General features: G+C 40.4%; 1 protein-coding gene across 1 annotated transcript; it reads left to right on the top strand.

Annotated features, from left to right (window-relative positions):
* Window positions 1-836: 836 nt before the first annotated feature.
* STC1 (stanniocalcin 1) lies at window positions 837-26,688 on the top strand. The gene is made up of 4 exons (XM_026681156.2): window positions 837-1,202; window positions 6,643-6,785; window positions 16,146-16,357; window positions 20,958-26,688. Exons 1-4 carry the CDS (start codon window positions 1,067-1,069, stop codon window positions 21,226-21,228), a joined length of 762 nt encoding a protein of 253 aa, XP_026536941.2. The 5' UTR covers window positions 837-1,066; the 3' UTR covers window positions 21,229-26,688.
* Window positions 26,689-27,792: the final 1,104 nt, after the last annotated feature.

Here is a 27,792-nt window from a genome sequence, read left to right as displayed (position 1 = left end):
TACACAAATATATATATATACACACATACACTGTATATGTGTGTGTATATATATGTGTGTATATGGATCTTTGGTTATTCGGGTTTTCTCCCACATAGAATTGGAAGTATTGAAATGTGTGTATATATATATGTATATGTATATGTATATGTATATATGCATACATACATACATACATACATATATATACACACAATGTATACACACACACACGTATGTGTATATGTGTATGTATACACACACACACATATAAATTATAGACATATAGACATAACTTATGGAGAATGTAAGGAACTGCACAGTAGCACTGATCCTAAAGATTTATAATGTGCTGCCTTCATCTACGCCTGTTAATGCGGCTGCTTTGATTGTCCAATTTCATTCATATGGAGGGAGTGCCGATGAAACCTCTACCATTTTCACGTCTTCGGAACACCAAATGCTCTTTGCAAAAGATTTCACCTTTCCTTGCTTAAGTTTTCTGAAGCAAATCCACATCGATTCAGAAACTCGGGCACGAAGCCTCCCTAGGTACAGATGCTCGCTTGGACCCAATTCCAGCCTAAGCGCTCAGCCTCTCTTTTAACATTTAAGGGAGATGAACACGCGTGTGGGCCTCGGTGTCCGTGTGGTTTTAGATTCCGTCCGGAGGTCCTTTTAATAGGTTGGAAAATATTCTTCCTATGAACTTTCCAGGCGTCCTGTGCTTGAATGAGCATCGCTTCTCATTGGCCGCCCACCGCGTCCCCCGATTGGTTCCTGGTCGGGGAAGGACTTTTAGGGGTGGGGGGAGATAAGAGAAGCTATAAAAACTCCAGGTTGGTCACCTGCAGCGAGTAGGAGCCAGAACCGAAGAAGAAAAGAGGGGCTCTCTTGGTTGAGCTGATTCGGCGAGTCTTTCTCTCCTTCTTCTCTTCTTCCTCTCTTTTTCTCCAACAGCCAGATCCGTGTCTTTGCTCAAGCCAAAGAAGTGGGCAGAGAGAGAGAGAGAGAGAGAGAAAGAAGCAGAGAAAGAGAGAGAGAGTCGAGCGAGCACGCCGCGCGAACTTGGCGGAAACTTAAGAGAATGCGCCAAAAGCCCACGCTTCTCCTGCTGCTGGCGGTTGCTGCTGCTGCTGCTGCTGCTTCTGCATCCTATGAAGTCGAGCAGAATGACTCCTCCGTCAGCCCCAGGAAGGTCAGGCTTGCAGCCCAAAACTCAGGTAACTTCTCCAGATCCTTTCCCTTGTGGGGGTGGGGGAAGTTCTCCTGCGCAAGTGCTCCCCCTTCTGTGAAATCCAAGAAGCCAGGTGCTAAGAGGGAAGCTTGCGCAGGGAAAACTTTCCAGGGGGGTGAAATGGGCTTCTCTGCTCGCTTGGCTTGGCTGCTTTAGGGTACGAGAGGGAAAGCAGGCAAGCGATCCCTTGTGGTCTTGGGCGGGGGGGGGGCTCTTCAGAGGGGCCCAAACCCGAGCCTTGTCGTGCCACCCTAACGGAGAATGCCATCCTTAGCGAATGACAAGCCCGACTCGAAATCCTGGATGGATCTATAGAGTTGGATTCGCTGCACCTAATCCGCTGGGCATTCCCTCTTAATAGCCCTTTGCAGAAGTTCACCGAAGCAGATTTCCACCACCCCTTATTTGCAAATTAATTGAAAATCCCCCACCCCGGTATTCTATGAGTTGCCTTCTTCAAAGACAGAAAATACCAGGAGTGGAAAACGTGCCCTTAAAAAGAGAGAGAGAGAGAGAGAGAGAGAGGAAGAAAGGAACTGGCCATGCGTGCTTCAAGTAGGAGTATAGATGCCGGTTCCAGGAGACTGTTAACTTTTCACTTTTCTTTTTAGAGTCCTTTCAGCAAAAAAATTTTTTTGCCTTGCATACCTCACATGCAGAGCTTGGGGTTTTCCATAGGTGCATATCCTCCTCTAAGGAGCTTTCTTTAAAACGAAAGACTTTACACTGGGAGGTTCTCTGGCTTCCAGTATGGCAAGATATCACTTGCATCTTAATTTTCAATCCAGGAAACTCCACTCCCCTAATCTGACACTTGCCAGGGGAATGGTTTTTATTTCAGATCTGCAGGGCTCTGCAGCACTGATGCTGGAGTATTTGCTCAATTTCCTTTTGTACTTGGTTACTATAGAAACCTAGGGTCTCAGTTCTTCCAGGGTGTCTAAAACAATGAGAAGCCCCAATGCTTATTAAACCTGCAGATTGCAAAGTTCTAAGTTGAATCCATGGAAACATCATAAGAGAAAGCAGATGTCCAGGGTACCTACTGATTTATATATATATATATATATATATATATATATATATATATATATATATATATGTATATGTATGTATGTATGTATGTATATATGTATGTATGTATATGTATATGTATATTATATGTATATGTATGTATGTATATATATATATACACACATATATATATATATACATATATATACATATATGTATATATGTATATGTGCGTGTGTGTATATATATATGTGTGTATATGTGCATATATATATATATATATATATATATATATATATATATATATATATATATATATATATATATATATATATATATAATATAATATAATATAATATAAATCTTTCACTTGGCACATCTAATACCATTGGAAGACAACGCCTCTGTTTTAAAGACTCCACTTACAAGGTACTAGAATACAAGTAAAGGTTAAATTTTTTTTGAAAATTACTGCTAGTGCCCTCCAAAATTCCTTGATTTCCTGCAACGTATTTTAGTCGTGTTTCTTTTTTAAAAAAAGAAGAAAACTTCAGTTATATTCCTGATACCTACAAGGTGATCGGGTAGAAAAGAAGGCATATGTTTTCAAGATGGCACGTATCTAAGTAGAAATTCAACTTGGAGGGGGGAAAATAATTTAAAAAGAAATAATACCATCAGGGTGTTGTTTTTTAGCAAAACTGCTGGAAGAAAATATTTTTTACCTATAGGTAGTCCTCAGCTTATGACTACAATTGGGACCAGAATTTCCACTGCTGACCAAGGTTGCTAAGTGAGACCTGCCTTATTTTATGACCTTTTTTTTTTTTTGCCAAGGTTGTTAAGCAAATAACTGCAGAGTTCTGTGTATCACAAAGTCATTCTGACTCTGCTTGTCAGAAGCTGTCTAGGAAAGTTGCAAGTGGTGATCACATGATTCCAGAATGCTGCAACCATCATAAATGTGGTTGTCAACCATCTGGATTTTGATCATGTGACTTTGGAGATGCTGCAATGGTCATATAAGGCACCACTTCAGTGCCATTTTAACTTCAGATTGTAAGTTTACTTGATTCAGTGTTCATTTGCGATAAATAAGTTGGATTTTTTTTTTAATGAGATCTCTTTACAAAACACTGTATATCCTAGCTCTGGCTCACGGCAATGTTCCTGATATTTTCCCCTTCCTCAATGTTACAACCTCCCTTCCAATTGGACTGAAACATCTTGATTGCCTGAAGATCATTCACTGAGCTTCAGGAAATCAAGAAATGATTTAAATCTGGGTCTCCGTGGGCCTAGGGACACATTTTAGCTATGACTTTTCATTGCCTTTACCCAACCAAAATCTTCCATCTGTACTTCACTTTTATGGACTCCCTAAGCTCACCTTTGGTGATCGCTTTCTAATGCATTTCTTGTAATTGGGTCCCCAAAAAAATAAGGACACATTTGCTCATAGATAGCCTTCACAGAGTGTCTTCTGGAACAATGGAACAGAACTATTAAAAAAATGTTCATTCCATAGTCTATATGGGATGTTGTTGTTGTTAGTTGCGAAGTCGTGTCCGACCCATCACAACCCCATGGACAACATTCCTCCAGGCCTTCCTGTCCTCTACCATCCCCCAGAGTCCATTTAAGCTCACACCAACTGCTTCAGTGACTCCATCCAGCCACCTCATTCTCTGCCATCCCTTTCTTCTTCTTTTGCCCTCAATCTATATGGGATAGTAGGTTCAATTTGTAAGAATCTTTGCATAGGGGGAGGAGGGGAGACCTTCAGCATTCAACAATGCTGAATGTTATCATCAAACAACAAAAGTAAAGATATGTTGCCTCTGCTATGTTCCCATCCCATATTCACAATCCAATGTGGTCATTTTTAAAAGTGCCCCTTTATAAAATTGGTCAACATTATTAAAGAGGTGGTATGTTTATTATAAAAGTAAAGGTTCCCTTCGCATACACATGCTAGTTGTTTCTGGCACGAGGGGGTGATGCTCAACTCCAGTTCAAAGCCGAAGAGCCAGTGCTGTCCGAAGACGTCTCCGTGGTCATGTGGCCGGCATGATTAAACGCCAAAGGCGCAAGGAATGCTGTGACCTTCCCACCAAAGGGGTCCCTATTTTTCTACTTGCATTTTTACATGCTTTTGAACTGCTAGGTTGGCAGAAGCTGGGACAAGTAACGGGCGCTCATTTCGTTACAAGTAATTCAAGTAGCTCCATTACTTGATGCTAAGCTTGTCGATCAGAAAGGTCGGCAGTTCGGCGGTTTGAATCCCTAGCACCGCATAACGGAGCGAGGCCCATTACTTGTCCCAGCTTCTGCCAACCTAGCAGTTTGAAAGCATGTAAAAATGCAAGTAGAAAAATAGGGACCCCTTTGGTGGGAAGGTAACCGTGTTTCATGTGCCTTCAGCATTTCGTCATGCCAGCCACATGACCACGGAGACGTCTTCGGACAGCTCTGGCTCTTTGGCTTTTTAATGGAGATGAGCACCGCCCGCTAGAGCCAAAAAAACCTAGCATGTATGTGCAAGGGGAACCTTTACCTTTAGAGTTTCTTTCTGGAGTCATAAGACATGTTTTATCATTTACCTTCTCCTTGTCCCTCTCCTGCAGATGTTTATGGTGTGACATTAATTAAGAGACTTCTTGTAAAATTGCAAAAATTGAGTCTTCTGCTTTTCTAATTCCATCTCTGATCTGTAGTCAAGCCATATTTTCTTACGGGCCGTTTTAATAAATAAAAAGAAATGAGATGAACAGATTAAAGCATAAAATTAGATACTTCAGAACAAAGAAACCAGCAAATTAATATGGAGATTTCTCCCTCAACCTATTTATCAGAGCCCTGTCTTTCCAGACTCACTCAATCAACCATAGCTTTGGTGCTTCAGATATACTGGACTAGAATTCCCATAAAACCTTTTCTTCCTTTGTCATAATTGGGTTAGGCAGGTATTTCAACGTTTCATATATATATGAATCTACTTTTGTAGCTGCTGGGATTCTGAATTAGGTTTGAAATGACTTTGTGTTATCACGTTATGGTCAAATTGCCCTGAATCAAATTGTACTGAGGACCTTGAAAGAATTATTTCCTTGGTAGAAATAATATAAAAAAATATCTCAACTAAATAGCAACTGTCTGAGTGGGCAGGTGTATTGAGAGGCTGTACAGCAGGCTGGTTATGGTCTGATAGAATTGCATCAGTTTGGTAGACTCCAAGTAGCTTTAACATCTTGTTTGATTTGGAAAATAACGTGCAGTTCTGATGCTCACCTGGGTTTGATTTCTGCCCAGAATTTTGCCCTTCTGATGTATCAGTTGGGCCCCGATGAGTGGAGTATGAAGGTATTTTCTTCATCAAACCTTTGGAAATGAATTTTCCGCACCTGCAGATATATGAGAAACTAGTCTTGTAATAGGAAGAGAAGAACATTATTCATGGACGTCTATGGAGATTCTCAGTCCTCCAGGTCATGGTTGTCCCAGAGTTGCTTTTTTCAAGAGGCAACTGGACTTTCTGGTTTTTCTTTGAAGACATTTCACTTCTCATCCAAGAAGCTTCTTCAGCTCTGACTGGATGGTGGGGAATGGAAGGGTTTATACTCCTTGCAGACAACTGGTCATTTGCATTCTTTAGCGGGTCGAAGAGGCCATTTATGTCAAAATTGGAGGCCCAAAGAGGCCATTTATATCAAAATTGAACAGCCCTCTTTCAACCGAGGGGGAGGGATATGGCATCATCTATCTCCAATTTATAACACAGTCCTTTTAACAGTTCCAAGAAGGCTCCACACCTATTTGCACCACTCAGGTGACCCCGAGGGCACAGATAAACCTCCAGGTCACCTTAATGACCCGCTAAAGGAATGCAAATGACCAGCTGACTGCAAGGAGGATAAATCCTTCCATTCCCCACCATCCAGTCAGAGCTGAAGAAGCTTCTTGGATGAAAAATGAAACATCTTCAAAGAAAAAACAGAAAGTCCAGTTGCCTCCTGAAAAAAAGCACCTTTGAAACATTATTCATGCGCAGCCATGTAGCACCAGCATTAGAAGTGCCTTTCCCTTGAAGTCTTACAGCATGGTTGATCCTCAAAACAACTCCCATTTTCTACCGTAGTAGGAGACCATTTTTTTTCTTGAAACAAAATCTTCCAGGGCAACAACTGGGCTCCGCTGAGACCCTGAAAGTTGAGTGTTGTGGCTGAAAATGCAATGAATCCCTTACTAAGGGTGATGTGTCGAGGAGAGCTATCTGGAAGTAAAACATGACTCAGCAAGTGTGACCGATACCTTCTACCAGCTAAGCTGAAAGCTGCTATGGTTTTGAATCAAGTGTGATAGAAACTTGTGCTAAGATGTTTTCTATGTCTTGTCCACCCTTTTCTTTGCAGTGGATGTGGTTCGATGTCTAAATAGTGCCCTCCAAGTAGGATGTGGGGCTTTTGCCTGTCTGGAAAACTCTTCGTGTGACACAGGTGGCATGTATGACATCTGCAAATCTTTCCTCTACAGCGCTGCTAAATTTGACACTCAGGTACGGTACAGATTTGAATAATATCCTTTTTATGTGCATCAGGGTTTCTGATAGGCCAAGAAGGAGCTTTTTGGCTCGTGAATATATGAAATTTAATGGCATATAAAATAGGGCACCTCTTTTTGTATGCAAAAGACCTTAAACTTCATCCCTAGCATTTCTTCTCAGGGCTGAAAAAGATTTAGATGTGGAAAAAGAAATCCAAGGAGCATAGACAAATGAGCAACATCCTACAAATGGATATGTAGTCTTCAACTTACAACCCCAATGGGAACCAGAACATCCGTTGCTAAGTGAAATGGTTGCCAAGTGGGTCGCACCCAATTTTGCAATCTTTTTTGCTGGGGGCTGTTAAATACATCACCGTGGTTAAGTGAAACATTTCAAAAATTGGCCAGGAAGGTAACAAAGGATTATCACATGAGACCCTGGGATGCTCCAACCATTGTAAATGCAGGAATTTTGATCACATGACCTTCTGTCACAGTCATAAGTGCAAGGACTGTCTACAAGTTACATTTTTTTTCAGCACTGTGATAATTTTGGTCATTAAACAAATGTGTTGAGGACTACCTGTAAAGATTTTGAGTTTGGTTGCAGGTGTAGACATCTATGACTGAGAAGCTGCTTGGTATGGTTAACATAGGGATACCATAACTGTGATTCTTATATCTAAGTCTACGGTCTTTCATTGATTGCATTTTATATTTTTTAAAAAGGATTTGATTGAGCAATAAGTTAATAATTGCACTAGTAACCTTATCTCTTTTTTTGCATCTGAAGGAAGTAAAGTGAGAAAGAATCAACAGCATAATCAATAAAACTGTTGATCATTATATAAGAGAACAGGAATCCTGCAACATTCATTTTAAAGCAAAAATAACCCATAGGAAAGTCTAGTTCTATCTACAAATTTTTGTATGAACCAGCATGCCTTCAGTTATTGAAACCAGCTGCAGTAAAACATTGCTTTTTTTGAAGGCCCGGTTTCAGATCATGAACTTAGGACCATGGATGGGTTCCTTCTGCCATGGATCTTACTGCACCAGTTCATTGATGTTGGGATGGTTCATTGAGACATGTATAGGTGACAACCTCTGGGTAACCATGGGGGAAGAGTCTGTGAAGCTGAACCAGGTTCAGACCCAGTTGGTACTTACATGGAGCACTACAAAAACTATAGATTCAAGTGAGTTAAAAAAAATCCCACCATTTTAGAAGAAGCCATTTCCATATGGCTGCCAAGAAAATGACCTAGATGCTCTCCTTAACTCACCAGTGCAATTTGGACTTTTTTTTTTTTCAGGTGCACGTTAACTCTTTAAGTTGGTTGTTACAGCTTGCCAACTCAATGCTTTCAAAGGCTGATATCAGGGTGCCAAGTAATGCACCCATAGAAAGTAGAACTCCGAGGCAGGCAAATTCCTCAAAAGAACAGTTTTACTGGATATATCATGTTGTCACAACTGGTGAAAGCCGACTCTGAAAGTTCCTGTGGTTTTCACCTAACTGAAAAGTAAAAGTCTCCCCTTCACCCCAGGTCACTGGCCATGCTGTCCAATCCAGTTGCTGGCTGGTTGCTTGGTTACTTCACTCCTCCTCTGGCCAGCCACCTGTCAGAATGTCCTTGGTTCCCACAGGAAATCTTCGTTGATTTAGCTACAAAATCCCATCTAACTATTCCTCCCCCCTGTTGTTGTGGCAAGCCTGAACCCTCCAAGATGGCCTCAGCCAAGTTCACTTCAGGATTGACAGCTGGTATCATATGGTCAAAGGGTAGAAATGGTTGTGATAAAATTATACAACATCTGCTAACACCCACAGTGCATTGAACTTGCAGTCTGTCATTTCAAGCAGTATTTTTTTCTTCCAGTGCAAACTTAATTAGGTAAAATACATGTGACTGGTGAAGATCATGACTGGGAATGTCTGTTCCATTATCCATTTTACCTTAGCTTATTAAGTAATTAGAAGGCAAGGCCTGGGCAGCACAAACACAACAGCCAACGACTTAAAAGCCAGCCATCAACACACACCCCAATCTGCATCTAAAAAGCCACATACAACAGGCCCCATATTAACACCACACAGAACAGCACACACACTGCTAGAGAGAAATTCCTTGAAGGTGGACTCCAGCACCAGCCCAAAAGCTTGGAACACAAAACTTCTAAGTCCCAGTGACTGGCCTAGATTGGATCCTGCATTACCCTTTTTTTATATTTATGAAATAGCTTTGCTCTACTTCATTTTTACATGCTAGAAGAAATATTAAATTGCAGAAGCATGCATGATCTCCCAAGTTCCATGTGCTTCCAGATCGTATTGCCTAATTTTTTTTTAAAGTCTAAAATGTCTAAGAGCTAAGTGAATTTGTCCATAATCACAAAGATCTAATAGTTACAGCTGTTTTTCAATCCAAATCATGGTCCTGCCATTGAAATAAGAAAAGTGTTCAAAATATCATTAGCAAGGACAGGTGAACTTTGGTATGAATGCAGTGGCAGCATTGCAGGAAGACCTGGCCTTTTTCAAAGCAAAGGACACTTTTGAGTGGCATCAGAGGGGCTAAACTCAACAAAGTAGCTGAATTTAGACAACATTTATACATATTGGCAAAAAAAGCAAGAGTATATTCAAAAATTCTTTTCAAGGATATCATTAGAAGCCTCAGAATTTGAAACATTAAATCTTTTTATGATCATCATCAATAACATTTTTTAAAAGGTTGGAAGAATTAACACTTTGGTTAAAGGAGTATAAATATACTATTAGTGAAAATTAGGGCACTTTCTTAAAATAATCAAGAACTAGAAGCTACCAATAAAGGAGAATATTTATAGCTGAGGATTGAAATAGCGGGTCCTTGGTGCTCTCTGAGCTTATGTTTTCTTGTAGATGTCTATGGAGATTCTCAGTCCTTCAGGTCATAGCTGTCCTAAAGGTGCTTTTTAAAGAGGCAACTGGATGTTCTTGTTTTTCTTTGAAGACCTTTCGCTTCTCATCCAAGAAGTTTCTTCAGCTCTTTGGTGTTCTCTGAGCTTAGTTGTTTTTTTGCAGGCACTTCATTACCCAAACTAGCTAACATTATCAGTGTTCTGATGAGCTTGTCTAGTTTGGGTAATGAAACATCTGCAAGAAAACAACCAAGCTCAGAGAACACCAAGGACCCCTCAACTGGAAGTTGATCAGAATCTGTTTCTTCCAAACCTGCTCAATATTTGAAAAGGATGAGCCCTTAAATTAATTTCCACACCCATCACCTAGTTGACTCTTTATTTTTCAACTTGTCTTTTTATTCTGAAAATGAAAAGTAATAGCAGGAGGGCTGGAAAATGAGAGGACTTTCATATTTAAAAGAGCTATACACATTTGCAAGACTCCAAAAATGGGAGACCTATCAGAAAACAAGTTTAAGAAATGTTGCTTATTCGTGGTTTCAAATATATCAGTTTATCTTTTTTTTTTTAACTGCAGTTCTAGCCATTAGAACAAAAGCAACTAGAGCCTGGAGTAAATTGGAAATTAGGCAAATTCATCCTCTAATGGGGATAAATGGGTAATGTCAAAAATGTGCAACGTTCTAACAGAGAACATAACAAGAAATAGGCTGAAAAAAGAATATATAAAATCAAATATAAAAGCGTTCTCCAGAGTTCAGATAGAATGACTGGCCTGAAGTCACCCTGTTGGCTTCAGGCCCAAAGTAGGATTAAAACTTCCTTCCCGTTTCTCGCCCAGGGCCTTTACACACTATGGCAAAGTAGCTGTTCTAAGAATCCCTTTCCTTTTGATGGTTACCCAACTGACATAGAAAACCATTGAAATCAATTTTCCTCAAAATTAGAGAAAACTCAAAAGTATTTTGTAGGTGATATTCAACACCAATGTAACTTATAAGGTGTTATGCTATAGTTGTCCAGTCTTTTTGGACTGATTCTTTCAAAAGTTAAAATTGGTTTATATAACATTATTGCCTCCTGTGTTGGCTTTGCAAAGGTTTTGTTTCAACCTGTTGAAACATCAAAACTTGATACCTTCTTATTTGTCACAGCCAGCCAGTAGTATCAAAATCTTGAAAAACAGGAAAAGGAATGAATATTACCGTTTCCATATGATATTAGATATGCTATATGTCAACCCTGAAGTTTGCTTTCATGGAAATGCTGGCCCCCAAAAAGCATCACTATCACAATAATAAAGAAAAAAATATGTTTTTTGGCTTGGTTTAAACCCGTGAGAATGATAAGGAAACCACAAGAGCTTTGCTGGACCATGTCTGAGCCACTCAAAACCGACATTTCCATGTCTATGGAGATTCTCAGCAGTGATGGGATTCAAATTTTTTTACTACTGGTTCTGTGGGCGTGGCTGGGTGGGTGTAGCTTGGTGGGCATGGCAAGGGAAGGATACTGCAAAACCCCTATTCCGTCCCCATCCTACTAACCTGCTTTCCAGCTCCGTTCTCCTGTGTGGGGCAACAAAAGGAGACCCAGCTGATCAGCTGGGACTCGTGAGGCAGAGAATAGATGGGGTTGGTGGGGTCAGTCCAAGGTGGTATTGGCCAGTTCTCTGAACTACTCAAAATTTCCGCTACCAGTTCTCCAGAACTGGTCAGAACCTGTTGAATACCACCTCTGATTCTCAGTCATCCAGGTCATGATTGTCCCAAATGTGCTTTCTCAAAAGGCAACTGCACTTTGTTTTTTGTAAAAGACGTTTTGCTTCTCATCCAAGAAGCTTCTTCATTTCTGAACTGAAGAAGCTTCTTGGATGAAAAACAAAATATCTTCAAGGAAAAACAAAGTTGAAAAAGCGCCTTTAGGACAGACACTTCCATGGTTAGAATAGCTCATTCTGGTGTTAAAACAGTCTGGGATGCTTTGCAGACTTCTAGTTAATACATCTGATGGTTGTATGATCAAAATTTAGAGGGGAAGAGAAGATGTTCTTTTAAGGCCTATTATTAAGTTGCCTGGCAATATTTACCTTTCCATGGTAAGACTTTTTTTGGGGGGGGGGTGAAATTAAGCAAAGTTATTAATGATTGTTGGGGACAATATTCTGAATGAAATATATCAGTTTATCTTATTCTGAATCAAATATATCAGTATACCATTTGGAAAGGGCTGTAAAGCACTGTGAAATGGTATATAATTAAGTGAAATTGCTATTAATATGAGGACCATGTTCACACCCAAGAATAATTAGCCGTTTTAGCTATCTTTCTCTTTTAGTTGATTTTGATAGCTGCAGCAAATGCTGCTGACTGAAGAGTTTGTGAATGCAAATGATGGTGACGTGGGGTGATACAACTCGTATCTCTTTGTGGCATGGTCAGATGAGAAAATATCTTTGGTTATGTCTCGAAGCCAGAATGTTCAATTAGGGGTATTCAGAATGACACTGAATCATCCCTTATCCATGGAAGGAAATTACAGAAAACATGGTCATAAACCATTTCTGACAGTAAGAAGTGTACAATGATAGAATAGTCTTATCTAATGATGGGTTGTGGATTCATCTCTAATCTTTTTAAAGACGTTTGACCTCCCATAAATGTTTTAAATGATTTCCCCCTATTTATTGCAAGATGGTTCGACTTCTGCAAATTATTTTTTGGGTTCTTTCCAGTTCTGCAATTCCATTCTGTTAAAAAGAGGTCTTTAGGCAGCTGGAAATAGCCTACCTCAGGTTGTGTCAAACTCAAGGCCCGCGGGGTGCTTAGATATGGGCCGCGGGGCCGCTCTAACAGTGATAGACCAGCCCGTGATGCCTCTGCCAGCAAAAACGGGCTCCCGATCTCCGTTTTTGGCTGGGATGGCCTCTGGCAATCCTTTGCCAGTAAAAATGGAGCTCCGAGCTCCATTTTCGCTGGCAGAGGGTTGCAGGAGGCCGTCCCAGCTGAAAACGGAGATCGGGAGTCCGTTTTTGCTGGTAGAGCACTCAGGCCAGCGCAGGCATCCCCAACATGAGTGAAGTCAAGCTGGCCTGACTCTGGCCTTGCCTCCCCCCCCAGCCTCCCCCCCACATCAAACAACCATGATGGGGCCCTTAATAAAATCGAGTTTGACACCCCTGGCCTAGCTAAAAGTTAGTACTGCTATCATCTGGGAAAGCCCACAGTGGCCTTAGTTCAAAGCATAATGGGAACAGCAAGTCGGGATGAGGGTTCTCTTTTCTGTCTGTACACTTTTTCCCACAAGCTTCTGTGTAAAGCCTTGGCAGAAGACACCTTGTGGGGTGGAAAAGGAAGTTTTCTTTTTCAAGAGGAAACAAATGTGTTTTCCCCGTTCTTGGAGTTGGCAAGGAGACTGAATTTTTCCCAAGTTGGAAAGCTATATATGTTCCAGTTGTGCCTGATATGAGTCCCCTTCATGCAGGTGACCAGGAGTTTTAGAACAATCTGGACCTTGCCTTCTCCAGGAGACAACCTAGGCCACCGAAATTGACAGGTCAATGACCAGCAATATAAAGTAATAAAAAGAGAGATAAAAGATAGCAATTACAATCAGGATCAACAGAGAGAAGTGGGTACAATTTTATACCGGCAACTGTAAAATAAATATAGTACATTCTAAACACTCCTATTGAAATAATACTATTTTTATTGATCTAATACTAATTAATCAAATATATAATAAAAGTATACATTGAAATATATGGCCTCTAAAAGTTACTGGAAAATAACCGAGGAAAATGTTGATTAAAAGTAAAGATCTCTAGTTCTTTAATTGGTTTTTCCTTATTCTCACTGCAGCAGTACAAAATTTTGCTACTGATATGAATCTTGGAGAAGAAGATGGTTCACATAAAAATTATCTGAACTCCCTAGAAATCTCTCTAATAGAGGGAGAATTGTACATTGATCGGATGTCCCAGTAGAACTTGCAGCGCAATAAAAGACATGGGAGATATTTGCAACTTCCTCATTGTCCCATGTACACATTTGTTCTGCTATTGAAAATCTGGGCCACTGATCATTGGTCATGGCAATAACAGCCTTTTGTTGAGAAGCAAACTCGGCATTGCAATAAAGGAAGACTTCCAAACTATAACTATTGCATTTCTTCTGGCTGATCTAAGCACTCTTAGATTCTTCCAACAACTCAGGCTTGGAAGAAGCTCTTGAATGCCATTAGGAAGTATCGCTCTTCATCTGGAGAATTCCAGCAATGTCCATTCCATTCTGCCGAAACATCTCAAAAGGGGCTTTCATTTTTCTACTTCATTCCCAGAGAGCTTCAGAATTTTGTTTGGGGGGTGTTTTCAGCTTACTTTAGGGTTGTGAGTTGACAAAGGGAGCGATATTTTTCACTCCCTCTGCAGTGTCCCTGGCTGCTCCTGATTTTGGAACTGGTCTGAGGTTCCTTCCCTTGTGACTTAAGTGTGGGAGGCTGCAAACAATTGATGTTAATGAAAAATAGAACATTAACACACCAGCCTTCAGAATAACTGTCATTCCTCAACATAGGATTTTCTGATACTAAAATAGACATGAGATACTTGGTACATCATGTTAATTGACACGAATCCACTGTTTCTCCATTCCTTGTTTGAATAACAGCTGTGGCAAACTTATTTGCTACTGTTAGCTTCATGTATTTTGGTAAGGAGAGCTTATCTAATTTTGGTTAAACATCATGATTAATAAACTCTGGCTTCTAGCTGAAGTGAAACCAGCCTATCCAAATATGCCTATCTTGGTAAATGAGGAACAATAAGAGTAGAAAATGAAATAATGGTTGACCTTTCATAAATCATTTAAAGAGAGTTGAAAGTTTCTGTTGGGAAGTTATGATCAAACCTTGCTGAACTTCAGCAAACTATCTACAGGTCCTTTATTGGATGAAGTCTCCTTGTCTGCCCACCCATGACATAGAGGACTAGACTTGCAAATGGTGAAGCTACAGCTCCTAAACTAGCTTTCCCAAACCTGGTGTCTTCCAGGTCCAATGAATTCTTAGTGGTGGGATTCAAAAAAATTTTACTACCGGTTCTGTGGCCATGTCTTGGCGGGTGTGGCATGGCTTAGTGGGCGTGACAGGGGAAGGATACTGTAAAACCCCCATTCCCTCCCCACCCCACTAAACTGCTTTCCAGCTCCGTTCTCTTGTGCAGGGCGATAAAAGAAGACCCAGCCGATCAGCTGGGACTCCGGAGGCAGAGAATAGATAGGGGCGGGGCCAGTCAGAGGTGGTATTTGCTGGTTCTCCAAGCTACTCAAAATTTCTGCTACCAGTTTTCCAGAACCGGTCAGAACCGACTGACTACCACCTCTGCTTCAGTGTCGTGCTGGCTTGTTAAAAGTCCAAACCATCTGGGAAGATTTAGTCTTCTGAGCTTTCAGACTCCTACTGGAGGCCATCTTCACTCAGGGAACGTATCTGTGTGCACACATAGAGAAGTGCCTGAAGATGGGTTCTAGCACGAGTCCCAAAGCTTGGAAGACTAAATCTCTGGGCCTGGTGACCAACTCTGATTGGATCCCGCAACATTATCCTGGGACACGTATATATTGGGAAAGAATCAAATATAGGAGAAGACTGGATGAGTTCATTCTGTTGCTTGATATTTCCTGGCCACAGGAAGCTCCTTGCCCAGAAAGATTCTTGTGTCAACAATATGAATAAATCAAGCTTTTTTCATAAGGAAATCCACCACTGACTTCTGCTCTGGGATTATTATTAGTATAATAAAAAGGTATATTTTATAAATAGAATGTGAGCATGGCCTCGTGTTGAAAGTAAACCTCGCGTGCATTTATAATTTAATCAGTTTTATGCACTGTTATTTACTCTATTTAGAGCAACGGTCTTCAAACTTGGCAAGTTTTAAGACTTGTGGACTTCAACTCCCAGAATTCCTGAGCTAACATGACTGGAAGAGGAATTCTGGGAGTTGAAGTCCACAAGTCTTAAAGCTGTCAAGTTTGGAGACCCATTATTTAGAGTGTATAGACTATAAGCCCTGAATGGGTCTTTGGGAATCATGATTAAGATTCCTGCCTTTAGGCATTCCCAACAGATCATCATTTTTCAAGCAAAAGGGGAAGCTCCCAATTCTTTCTACTCCATTGTTGAACAACTCTTAGAGGCAGTAAATTATCCTGAGATCCAGCTATTTTCCAGTTATCCTTTGGAACAATGCAGAACAATTCAGGAACAACTCTGAGGAATAATGGTGGGAATTTGAAACTCACGACAAAAATTGATGTGAGGGGTCCTTGGTGCTCTCTGAGCTTGATTGTTTTCCTGCAGACGTTTCATTGCCCAAACTAGGTAGCATCCACCAGTGCTCAATTGCTGTCCCATGGGTTTTAACCTAGTTCCTTACATGTTCCTTTCCTCCTTGTGGCAGGGGAAGGCCTTTGTAAAGGAGAGTCTGAAATGCATTGCCAACGGTGTCACATCCAAGGTGTTCCTGGCCATTCGCCGATGTTCCGCATTCCAGCGTATGATTTCTGAAGTGCAGGAAGAATGTTATAGCAAGCTGGACATCTGTGGTGTTGCAAAAAGGAATCCAGAAGCCATCACAGAAGTGGTCCAACTCCCAAACCAATTCTCAAACAGGTAGGTTTGATACTCATTTAAAGGAACAGTTAAATCGACTGGGGGATGTTCAAGTCCCTGGCCAACAATATTTTATTTGTTGGTTCATTTGCATCCTACCTTTACTATTTTTGCAAATAAGTTCAAACCTTTATTGTCAATGCACAACATGTGTACAATGAAACTGAAATGTATTCTGTGTTTTTTGAGATGTATTCTGTTTTTGTGTGGGCTGCACCAATGGAGGCCAATTCAATTTCATTGTACACATGTTGTGCATTGTCAATAAAGGTTTGAACTTGAACTTGAATTAAGTCAAAGTGGCAAACATATCCAACACACTTCATACTTTCCCCACAAAAACAACAACAACCCTTTGAGGTGCGTTGGGCTAAGAGACAGGGAGTGGCTTAAAGTCACCCAGCTGGCTTTCATGACTAAGGTGGGGCTTGAACCCACGGTCTCCCACTTTCTAGCTTGGGGCCTTAACCATTAGACCAAACTGGTTCCTTTTGTGAGAGGCAGATCATCTCTACAAGTGAATATATTCTGTGTTTGTTTATTGTAGTTTATTTAAGTATATAGCCTGCTTTTCCTGACTGGTTTATCTCGTCACTTGGTGGCCAGAGAGAAGGCAGCCCTGTGCATTTGTCAATTTGTCAGTCAATGAATCAACCCATGGGAAGCTACGAGGAAAGCCACAGCTACTATTTAGTGGGATTAAACAGTGTGCACAGAGTGTGGCAAGTTGTACCTCAAGACTGCAGCTTTTCACAGCAGCCTATGTCCTGCATGAATTATTGGGGGATTCTCAGAGCATCAAAGAACGAAGAGAGTTGGATCTCCCTCTCTCTTTAAATTGTAACCTTAGAAAGAAACTAAGAGAGCCAACTGCTGAGGGATAAAATTCAGGCCTGGGTTTAATCTCGGTCAAATTGAAAAAGGCTGCTGTGTGTGAAACCTCCCCCCCTCCCAGAGAAAGAATCACATGCAGCAGTGGTCTGTTGGTTGGGAAATCTTGGTTTGGTAGTCCTGATTTATCAGCTGGATAAGAAACAAAGCCAGCTTTGGGCTGGCTGAGGGAAGGGAAGGAAAGGGACGGACAGTCCGAAGTGTCCTTGGGGGATGAAAAAAGTTTAAGGGGGTGGTAGGAATTGTGCCATCAAAATTTTGCCCTTTTTTCTGTGTACTGCATATGAAAAGCAAGACTTCAGTCACATGATTGCTGGCATTATATTGACTTTTGTGACCCCCTTATGAGTGGCTTATGAAAACATGGTGATTGCTGCGTACCACAGAACAAAACACAAACATTAGACTTGTTCTATTTTTCCTGAAAACATTATTGAAAGAATGGCCACCACACAGTCACAGGGTGTTCTTGAAACATGTGGGGTTTGGTATTTTTTTTTGTTTGTTTGTTTTTTGTTTTAGTGACTGAAATAAAAGGCTAATACTACAAGCTAGAAATAAGCCCAACAGGATTTCCTAGTGAGTAAGTTGACACTTCCCACACCCCTTCAAAGAAACTAAGAATGGCTAAGTTGGTGATTGAGCCGAGCAGGAAATCATTAAAAAGTCAGCACATCTTCCTCTGGTTTAGCCTGAAGTGACATTTATAATACAGGAAGCAAGGTTTAAGGTTCATATATTGATATTAATCCTAAAAGATTGCCTTTCTCAAGAGAGTTTTTTTAAAAAAAAAAACAACAACAACCAAAAGATAATTTTCACACTTGGTTTGGATGGTGGTTTTTCTGAATTGAAATCCTACAGCCAAGGTGAATGGCCCCCTAATGGCCCAGAAGCGTACACTTAGATATAGGAAATGGTCAGGCTGTATGAGGTGGGACTATTCAGGACTTTTGAATTGGGTAAATCCACAGTGAAGCAAAAGAATTTTCCACTCATCCCCCGAGGGAAGGAAAAAATCAGATTGTGGATTCTCCATATCCTTTCATATCTCTGTGGGTAAGATTATTGGCGCTGACAGCATTTAGGGAGGGCAAAACTAGAAGTGAATGGTTCAGAACTATAGATAGAATAGAACTGCGTCCCACTAATGGATCTATTAATTAATTAATATATTAATTAACAAACACTTGAATAGCTTGCCTCCTGCAGGCTTCATTGGAGGTTTTCAAAAATAGACTGGGCAACCATTTGACTGGGATGTTATAAAACCTCCTACTTTGAGCACGGGATTGGGCTAGAAGGCCTCCAGCCCTGTTATTTTCGTGTTCTCTCCTTCAATTTGGGTAGGGAGCTAAAGAGTTTTCTTCTATTTTTAAAAATGCATGAAGCCTATTTTAGGCTATAGCACTATTTCCAAGATAGCAAGAATATTTGCTATTTCTTTATCAGTTTGCTTAATAGAATATCTTGCCTCTCCTTGAAGAGCTGAGGGAATTCCCTTTTGTTTTATCCTCCAAACAACCCTGTGAGGTAAATTGAGCCAAGAGAGAGTCCGTGGCCAAGGCATTCAGTAATTTTCCATGGTGAAGGGTAGGCTATTGGTTTGTTCATTCATTTATTCTTTCCATTTATATCCCACTGTAATCCAAATATAGCTTTCAGCAGTTCAGAGGATACATCTAGTAAAATATCTATGGCACTTATAAATTTTAAAAATACCGTAAGTCATTGCATATAATTTTGAGAAATCATGAAGGATAATGATTTCAATTTAATTACATTCAGTCATAGCCTTCCTGCTTAGAAGCATCTGTAGGTGGTATCAGGATCTTCTACTGCTACCGTTGAATAGAGGGATCCCTACTGGATTGTTGAATTTTTGAATACTTTAGAATTTTTGCTATATTTTATATTATTTTCACTTCCTGGAAGCCAATCAGTGGCACTGACTTATAATCTCTAAAAGAATTTGATAGTATCTTATCAATCAGTTGGTTTGAATCTTAATAACTTTGACAATGACAGTACATTAAAATAGTGGTATGTTAAAAGAGCATTTGATCTGTCCAAACTTGGTCTTTCAGTAGTGCCCCCATAGCCACTGTAACTGAGTCCGCCCACCCCGATCCCATTTTGCTCTCCTCTTTTCTTGCACGTTTTCCAGGAAGAGAGAGTAGAAGAAAATGATATGAATTATTATTATCAGTCGTTTATATCTTTTGTATTTGTTTAGCCCTCTTGAGTGCTCAGAGGATTGGTCTACAGTTATAATCTAAATTTAGATTTCCCTTTTCTCCAAGATTTCAATTCCATTTGAATCCCCATGGCACTCAGTGTTCTTTCCTGGCCAAGAATGGATTTGAAGTGTAGGCCCACCATAACAATTACAACACACTGGGTCCTCCTGCATTTCCTCTATACTTCAGAGGAATTGAAAAGGGGAAGATTTTGTGGCTGAGGGCAAGCAATTTCCTAAGCTTTAGCTCCATCTCTTCAATGTTATGCCATTTCAAGTTAATTGACTCCGGATGAGTAAAATCTGGAAGTCTTTTGTTGGTTTCACCTCCAGCAGCCACCCCTTAGGTTAAAATGACAGAGAGCATTCTTGACTTGACCAATTTAATAAAGGCCGCTGGTGCTTCTTTTGCTAGTCCCTCAGTGAAAGAGCAAAGTGGATGAGAATCTAATGGGATTTAAACCTGGAGTCCCTTCGCTTTTCTCATTCCACCTTCGAAAATTGACATGTGCAACACTAAAAACAGGTTCTTAGCCCGTGCTTGCACAAATTTCCTCTCTGCAAATGAAAATATGACTTGCATGTCTGGAGCGGTTATTATAGGGCTGGAAAAAATATTTCAGATTTTTAAGACGCCAGCGTCTGGATCCTTGGAGGAGCTGACTTCCCAAGGCCTCTGAGGCAGATCTATGGGAACAATGCACCGGATTAGCCTTCCCCATGTTGCTATGTCATTCCGATGTGACTTCAGGCAGTTGCTGGGTAGGGAAAGGGCCTCTACTTGATTAAGGCTCTTTCTTTGTCACAGAAGGGACTGCACAGCTGCTTTCAGGTTGAGGTGGATTTTTAAAAACGATGCCATTGGTAAGCTCAGGAGATGCTGTGTTCTGGTCAGATACCTGGCTCATGGATTTGATCTGAATAGTTGGCAGGGAGGGGGGGCAGTTTAATGTGGTTCATTTGTGCTTTTTAATGGACAAATGTGGAGGTCCCATTAGGAGACCCAGAGGTGCTTTCTTTCCAAAGGCAACTGGGCTTTCTTTTTTTCCTTGAATGACATTTTGCTTCTCATCCAAGAACCTTCTTGGAACTTCCTCCTTTTGCTACCTATTGATAGAGCTGATCCTATAATGGGCCATGGTTGAGGTGTATTCTCACCAAAGATTGCATTTGGGCTGTGCAAAATAGGTTGAAATGGAGTCCAGTTGCCTTTTTGAAAAAGCACCTCCGGAACAACCATGATCTTGATCAGGGATCTCCAACCTTAGCAACTTTAAGCTTGGAGGACTTCAACTCCCAGAATTCCCTAGCCAGCAAAGCTTTGAAGTCCTCCAGGCTTAAAGTTGCTAAGGTTGGAGACCCCTGATCTGGATGATTGGGAATCTCCACAGACGTTCTAAATACTGGCTTCTGAATGGTCCTGAATTCTATGAAGCCTCTTGAGTACTAATCAATATTGTCTTTATGCAGGTATTACAGCAAACTTATGAGAAGTTTGTTGGAATGTGGGGAAGAAATTGTCGGGACCATTAAAGACAGTTTGATGGCCAAAATTGGACCAAACATGGCCAGCCTGTTCCATCTCCTGCAGACCGATCGCTGCGCCCAGATTCATCCAAGAGCAGACTTCAATCGGAGACGCATCTCGGAGCCTCAAAAGTTAAAAATCTATTTGAGGAATCTCCAGGGGGAGGGACCTTCACCAGCCTACGCGAAGCGTGATTCTTCAGAAAGCGTGTAATGTGCCATTGAATGAGTAGAAAATCCCAGTTGTACCAAACTAAGAAATTGCTCTTTTTTTTTCTTTTGCATTCACAATACACCAGAAATGTACTGTAACTGACTTCTAAGGACATTTAGCCAATCTATACAAACAAACAGACAAAAAGGACATGGCGTAGTTTTCCTGGGACTGTACGACTTAAAGCTTGAGGTGGGGAAAACTGCCTATTTAAAGCTTAATATTGCAAATGTAGTCATGCATAAATAGTTCTTTCAACAGTGTACAATATTTTATGAGGACCTCCTTTAATTGGGAAGGAATAGTTGACATCTACTTCTTCTCCTCTGCCATTAATCATAATATATTCTGAAGTGGTACAGTCACAAGTAATTGGTTTTCCATGTTTCTATGGAAGTATAGATTGGTCCCTGGTCATTGGCTATAGAGTTTTTATTTCTCATCCCCTGGTCCTGCCTCACCCTTCAAACAAACTGTATGAAAATAGAATTCTGGTTAGGACTGTATAAAAGCTCCATCTCATTATGGAAGGATAGATCCCTTGATCTGCCCCAACAGATCAAATGAATATAAGCTTTCCTTGAAAGTGATTGTAAGAGCACTTCAGCAAACACCAAACTTTCCTTGTACTGTAGCTCAAGCAACTTGACAGTCAGGTAGTGTAGATATAGTTCTGCTTATCCTAAGTGGAAGACAAGAATGGGGAGTCTAAAACAAAAGAAAAGTAGAAAGAAAAAGATGTATTCTGTAGATCTCATTGGACCATTGATACGAATGGTACTGGTTCCTAGGCAAATATCAGTGTCCTATCTAGACTCTGAATCTCAGTGCAGCAAGGTTTATTTTTCTCACTTTTGAGTGTTGTCCCAGCCTTTCCAATTAAGGGAAGAAACAAAACGTTTTTGCTAGCCTGAGAACTGAGCCAACAAACAGCTAAGTCTTCAATTTTTCTACCAACTAGATCCTCCCCTTCAGGTCTTCCTCAAAAAAAGGCACTTAGCCAAATATTAGATATTTATCTTTTTTCCCCTTAAACTACCCTGCAATGTCTAGAGGTTGGGTAAGATGACACTATAAAGTGATGTCCAAGTTGTTGTTCTGGAACCTTGATACACCAACAACTTGGGAAATGTGCTGCTGTCTTTGCATTGCGAGAGTTTTAGTGCCTGTGGAGAATTCCTTCCCCACTTTCCATTTTAACATACAGCAAGAGCTTAGCCCTAGAATTGTCATTGGCATAACAAATTATGCTCAAGATCCATCTTCCTCACCCCACTGTTCTCCTGATGTGTTATGCTATGGGTCCCATCACTCTCCAGCAGCATGCTTGCTATTGAGTGATTGTAGACATATTCCAACACATCACAAGAATACCGGTTGGGAGAAGACTGCCTAGAACCTTGGCCTAATTCTCACCATGATGGAGAAATTGTCTTGCACTTATTAAGGCCATAAGTTGAGAACCTTTTGATGGAATGTGGCATGCTCAAAACAAAGTGTTTGCATGTAGAAATTGGCATGTGTAGGGATAGGTTTGGTTACATCTCAATGGACGTACTCTCTTGCTAGAAGGAAGTCTTTATGTTATTTGGACAGAAGGGCAGTTCTTTTATTTTAAGAGTAGCCTCTTACAGTTTGACATGGAAAGTCTTTTCTAGAGGACCCTTGCATGGTAGTAGACAGAAGGGTTTTAGGCATGTCTATATGTTCTTGGGATGCTAATACCTCTTGCATGGTCTCTGAAAGAGCAGATGAGCCATCTAACATACCATTACTTTTCCCGGGTCACTTTTAGGAATCCAGTGACCACTGTCTTAAGAATATAGCCTTGAGCCTTACTCTGTGATAGAAAATGAACAAATTGTGTATTAGGCAAAACTTCCAGGGAATTTTTTTTTTAATGATAGCAAATAGCTTTGCAACACGTAGTTCCATTTGATAACCTCTGTTGGAGAGCATCAGTACAAAAGTATGACTCAATTCTAAAGGCACTATACTATTAAATTATTTTGCTTAGGAATGCCACTTGAATCAAGAGAAAGGATTAGACAAGAAAATTACTTTGGTTATTGTCAGATGCCATAACATAACCACTGCCTACATTAAAGTGAGGTTCTTGGGCACTGCTTTAAAAAAATAACTTCACAAAACTGACCTAAACATGATGTGCCTACACATAGCTTAACAATCTAGTGAGGGCTTGCCTTAACTCTCAGTGCATTGGGTTGGAGCAAGACTAAGTAGTTCAACTCAGGTCCCCTCTAGTTTCATGGTCAGGTTGGTTGTTAAATCTCAAAGGAGGGACCAAATTCAGCTAACTTAGTTTGTTGGGAACCCACTCTTTGTGACCTTTGAAATGTCAAAGTTAATGTCCCACTGAAGCAGCCTTTCAGATGAAGCGTAAAACTCAGGGTCAGCTTATAGTTGAAGAGGAGATGTTGGGCAAAGTAGGTTTGATGGATTCTCCTGAGATATCTCTTCTCTTTCCTTGCAAGTTTTGATGGGCAAAAGCACCACATTTCTGAAGCTGCTTGGGCCCTGCCAGCTTGTACTTTTTTGTGTGTGTGCAATGCTTTGGCATGAGGCCACTCCAGGGAACATAGAGAATTTTTATTGGGAGATTTTGTAGGACTCTGGCAATGTGCCTGACTATGCTGGGTGCTGAAATTAATCTTGGAGAAATTGTTCCTGGAATATATCCCTTCTGCTGGGAAGCCGAGAGTGCATCTAAGAAAGCTAGCATGTCAGGAAGAACAGTCGGCCCTCACTCTTCCTGATCTCTAGTTTCCTATTTGCAAGTCATTTATAAAGATGGTATATATTCCATCGGGCACTTCTCTGATTCTTCAGTTTGAAAAAAGAGGTATTTTAGGAGCAGCTTGAATTTAAAAGAGGGTTGTTCAGTCCAGGCTTTGCTGCTACCTTGGAAAAATTAGCTTTCCTAATGCACTAGCTTCGAAACTTTGCTGGGAGGATTTAAACAGGCACTTTACCTATTGCACTTTCCAAATCAGAATAAATATTGTCCATCGTGTGTGAAGTTCATCTTCCAAATAAGAAATCTTTTGGACTGCAGTCAGGTTCCACAGAGACTCGATCCATGTACATTCCAAATTTGCAGGGTCATCCACAAGAGGTAAGGGTCAAAAGAGGGTGGTGTCAGTGGTGTATCCATCTCTGTCTCTTTTCTTTTGCTGCCCCCTCTGTGGACCCCCCTGCAAACTTCTCCAGTAAGGGAAGTGGCAACCACAGGTGACCGTTACCTTACTGTAGAGAAGCGAATAATCACAATGAATATACCGAAAATACGCTTCTCATGGAAAACTATTTAAAAAGCAATAGAATGTTTACCACAACGCCTTTAAGCATTAACTTGCTGCTAAAAATACATTTCTCACCCGAGGCAGTACTTCAGCCTTTGCTGTCTTCATTTAAATGCATGTAGCCCGAGAAAAATGTGGTTATAGAATTATAAGCAGCAAAGGAAGAAGGGAAGAATTGCCAAGAGCAAGATTTTTATATTCTATATTATGCAGTCAAGCGCAGTCCAGGTGTGATGCTGTGGAATAGAAACTTAAATGCTTTTCAGGTAAATTCAATTCTCCTTTGCTTGTTTCAGGATTGTGTCTTTTCAACAATGCTTTAAAATGAGGGTTGATTGGGGAGCGAAGCGTGTTTCTTGATTTGTGAGTGTGGAGCATTGGTATTCCACATTAAATTGCTTGGATATTAATGACATGTTGGGATTTTAGACGGGGCGGGGAGAGAATGCATATGGGAGAAAGAAAATCTATTGGACAAATAAATTATATCGCACTAGAGCAGGGATCTTCAAAGTTGGCAACTTTTAAGACTTATGGACTTCAGCTGCCATGCTGGTTGGGGAATTCTGCAAATTGAAGTCCACAACTCCTAAAGTTGCCAGCTTTTAGAGAGCCCTGTATAAGAGGATATTGCTTTACCTTGACAGGTATAGTAATTCCTTAAAACCCATAGGTTTATTCACAAAGTAATTTTAACTGCACTGAAATTTATATTTAATTTTGTAGTAGAATGGGGTTCCCTCGCAAAAAATGTGCACTCCCAATAATGGTCAGTGTAACAACAAAGGAGTCAAAAGAGGCTGGATAGTAGATGTGGCATCTCAGTGAAAGGCCCTACCCACCATCTTGCTTCTCTTGATTGCTTCCCATGGGTGCTGTTGTACTGTAGACCAGACCCAAGCTTGTTCATGAAACAAGTGCACATCCCTAAGATGGCCAAACTGAATGGGCCTTGGGGGCTAATCCATAAAATTGTCTTAAGGAAGGCAAAAGTCATCCCCACCGCAACCTCCTTTGGCAGAGGAGAGCTCTCAGGATGTTGTAAGATGCCAACATCTCATCAAAATGTGGCAAGAGATTGTGGGAGTTTTTAGTTTGTGATCTAAAGCAGGGGTCTCCAACCTTGGCAACTTTACGACTTGTGGACTCCCAGAATTCCACAGCCAGCATGTGCTCTTCAGATTCTACTGAATTACATCTTCAACCAAGCTGGTCTGGATCTGAAGACCTGTATCTTGTGCTTAACATGAAAAGTAGCAAGTTGTCTACCCTTGATCCAGGGACTCTTGCCTTTCCTTCGTCCTCTTCCCCTTTTTCTTGATGACAAACCCTCTTCATGCGTGAAAGTGACTTGTACGAACAGAACTAGCCACTCATAAGCAACAAGGTTTCTATTGGAAAAAATAAATCTGTAAAGGAAGGAGAGAGAATTTTTAAAAAGGGAGCATGTGCAAAATGTTCAAATTCGAAACATTCTGAATCCCAAATCAATGGTTTCGGGTTCAAAACAGGACTTTTCAAGCATTTCGGAGGTGTTACACTTCAGAAATGTTCGAAGCAGCCCATTTTGCTTTTGGGCAGCTGTTTCCAGGTCAAAGGGAGCATTTCAAATCCTAGACGGTCCAAATATGAAATGTTTTACAATATTATTTTTAAAAAAGCAAAATCCTCCCACTTCCTCCTCCTCATCCAAATACGATAAGGAAATTTAATTTCCACTTTGAATGGAAGAGGAGCTTGTATCCATTCAATATCTATCAAAAGCCTAAAATAAGTAACTGGTTATAGATCTAAGCAATTTTTATAAGATTTGGGTAGATGAATAACAGAGCTCTGTGTGCTTATCAGTCCATGCAATAGAGTGCTTGCAACTCAGTGTGATACTACATCAAAGTGCACCCCTTCTTAAAAACATCTGGCCTTATAATACTGATGGATCCCACTTGAAATTGAGGGCTGACTTATCTTAAAAAATAATAAAGGAAAAATGCATGATTTAATTGTGATTTTTTTTCGCACTTTAGATATTTTGTGCCATTTCTATACAGATACATATATATATATAAAGTATGTATTTATAATTTAATTTTTTTTTTTCGTTTGGCCAAATGCTGGAATAAACAGTGAGCATATCTGGTATATGTCATTATTTATTTATTAAGTTGCAATTTTTTTGTTTTTAGAAAGAAAAAGAAAATAGCCACCAGTGTTCTTATAAAGATTATTTAAAAGTTATTGCAGCAAATGAGAAAAAGATGCAAGTTATTTTCTCTGCTTATTTTTATAAGTAAGAAAAAAATGCATAACCTTATAAAGCCTGTGGTGGATTCCTTACAAGAGCGAATTAAAAAAAAATCTGGCCCTATATTAAGTGTCTGCCTTCTTTTTTTACTGAAAAAAATGATCCTTTTCCTAAACTGCAGAACTGACTGTCCTCTGAAAAATTGCAAAAGAATAACATGCCTCTTTTGAATTGTTGGGAAGTAGGTTATTTTCTGCTACTGTATACATCCTTTCCATTTGATCAAATTGAAGCTGACATGCAGAGTTTGAATCATTGGACGACAGCTAAAAATTCACTTGAGGTTACAGCAATGACCTCTCACCTTTAGGTCAGGCTCAACGTGGTCCTCCAGGGGTACGCAATCTCGCCACAGGGGGTACACGAAGACTTGAAGAAATGTTATTTAAATCTTGAGTTAAGTCTTGCAGGGTTCCATGGCCACAAAAGATATTTAAAGGGGGTCCATGGTGAAGAAAAGATTGGGAACCACTGCTCTAGGTCCTATATCATCTAGGTCAGGGGTCTCTAACTTTGGCAACTTTAAGACTTGTGGACTTCAACTCCCAGAGTTCCTCAGCCAGCTTTGCTGGGAGTTGAAGTCCACAAGTCTTAAAGTTGCCAAGGTTGGAGACCCCTGGTCTAGGTTGTAATTCAAGAACATGCAACTAAGGAAAACTGAGAAGTCAGTGAACTTAGAGTACACATGAAGTTTGTAGATAAACTGTCTAATAAGGATGCTAACTGCTGAGAGGGACAAACTACTAGATGAGAGATTGGAATTGCTTGTTGTTCAATCATCCAGTAACTTCTAAACCATCATTTCACCAAGATGATTACTTTGGGTTCTTCTAAGCTCCTACCTGTCTTCAGTGATAACATCTACCCATCTTGTTTTCCACTCACCTGTTTGTTTTTTGATGGCCTCTGTTTTTTCCAAGTGTCAGGTTCTTTCACCAG

This window comes from Notechis scutatus, chromosome 7 (genome assembly GCF_049901735.1).
Source record: "Notechis scutatus isolate UNSWTSFEM ecotype Mainland chromosome 7, rNotScu1.2, whole genome shotgun sequence".
NCBI lineage: Eukaryota > Metazoa > Chordata > Lepidosauria > Squamata > Elapidae > Notechis > Notechis scutatus.
Note: the sequence above shows the minus strand (reverse complement) of the source record. Positions and strands in the feature narration are given on the sequence as shown.

Excerpts from the sequence above, each read along its gene's own strand:
- STC1 (XM_026681156.2), top strand. The coding sequence starts at position 1,067 with ATGCGCCAAAAGCCCACGCTTCTCCTGCTGCTGGCGGTTGCTGCTGCT. Across the intron at positions 6,786-16,145 it reads CTGCTAAATTTGACACTCAG|GGGAAGGCCTTTGTAAAGGA; the intron begins GTACGGTACAGA and ends TCCTTGTGGCAG. Across the intron at positions 16,358-20,957 it reads CCAAACCAATTCTCAAACAG|GTATTACAGCAAACTTATGA; the intron begins GTAGGTTTGATA and ends GTCTTTATGCAG.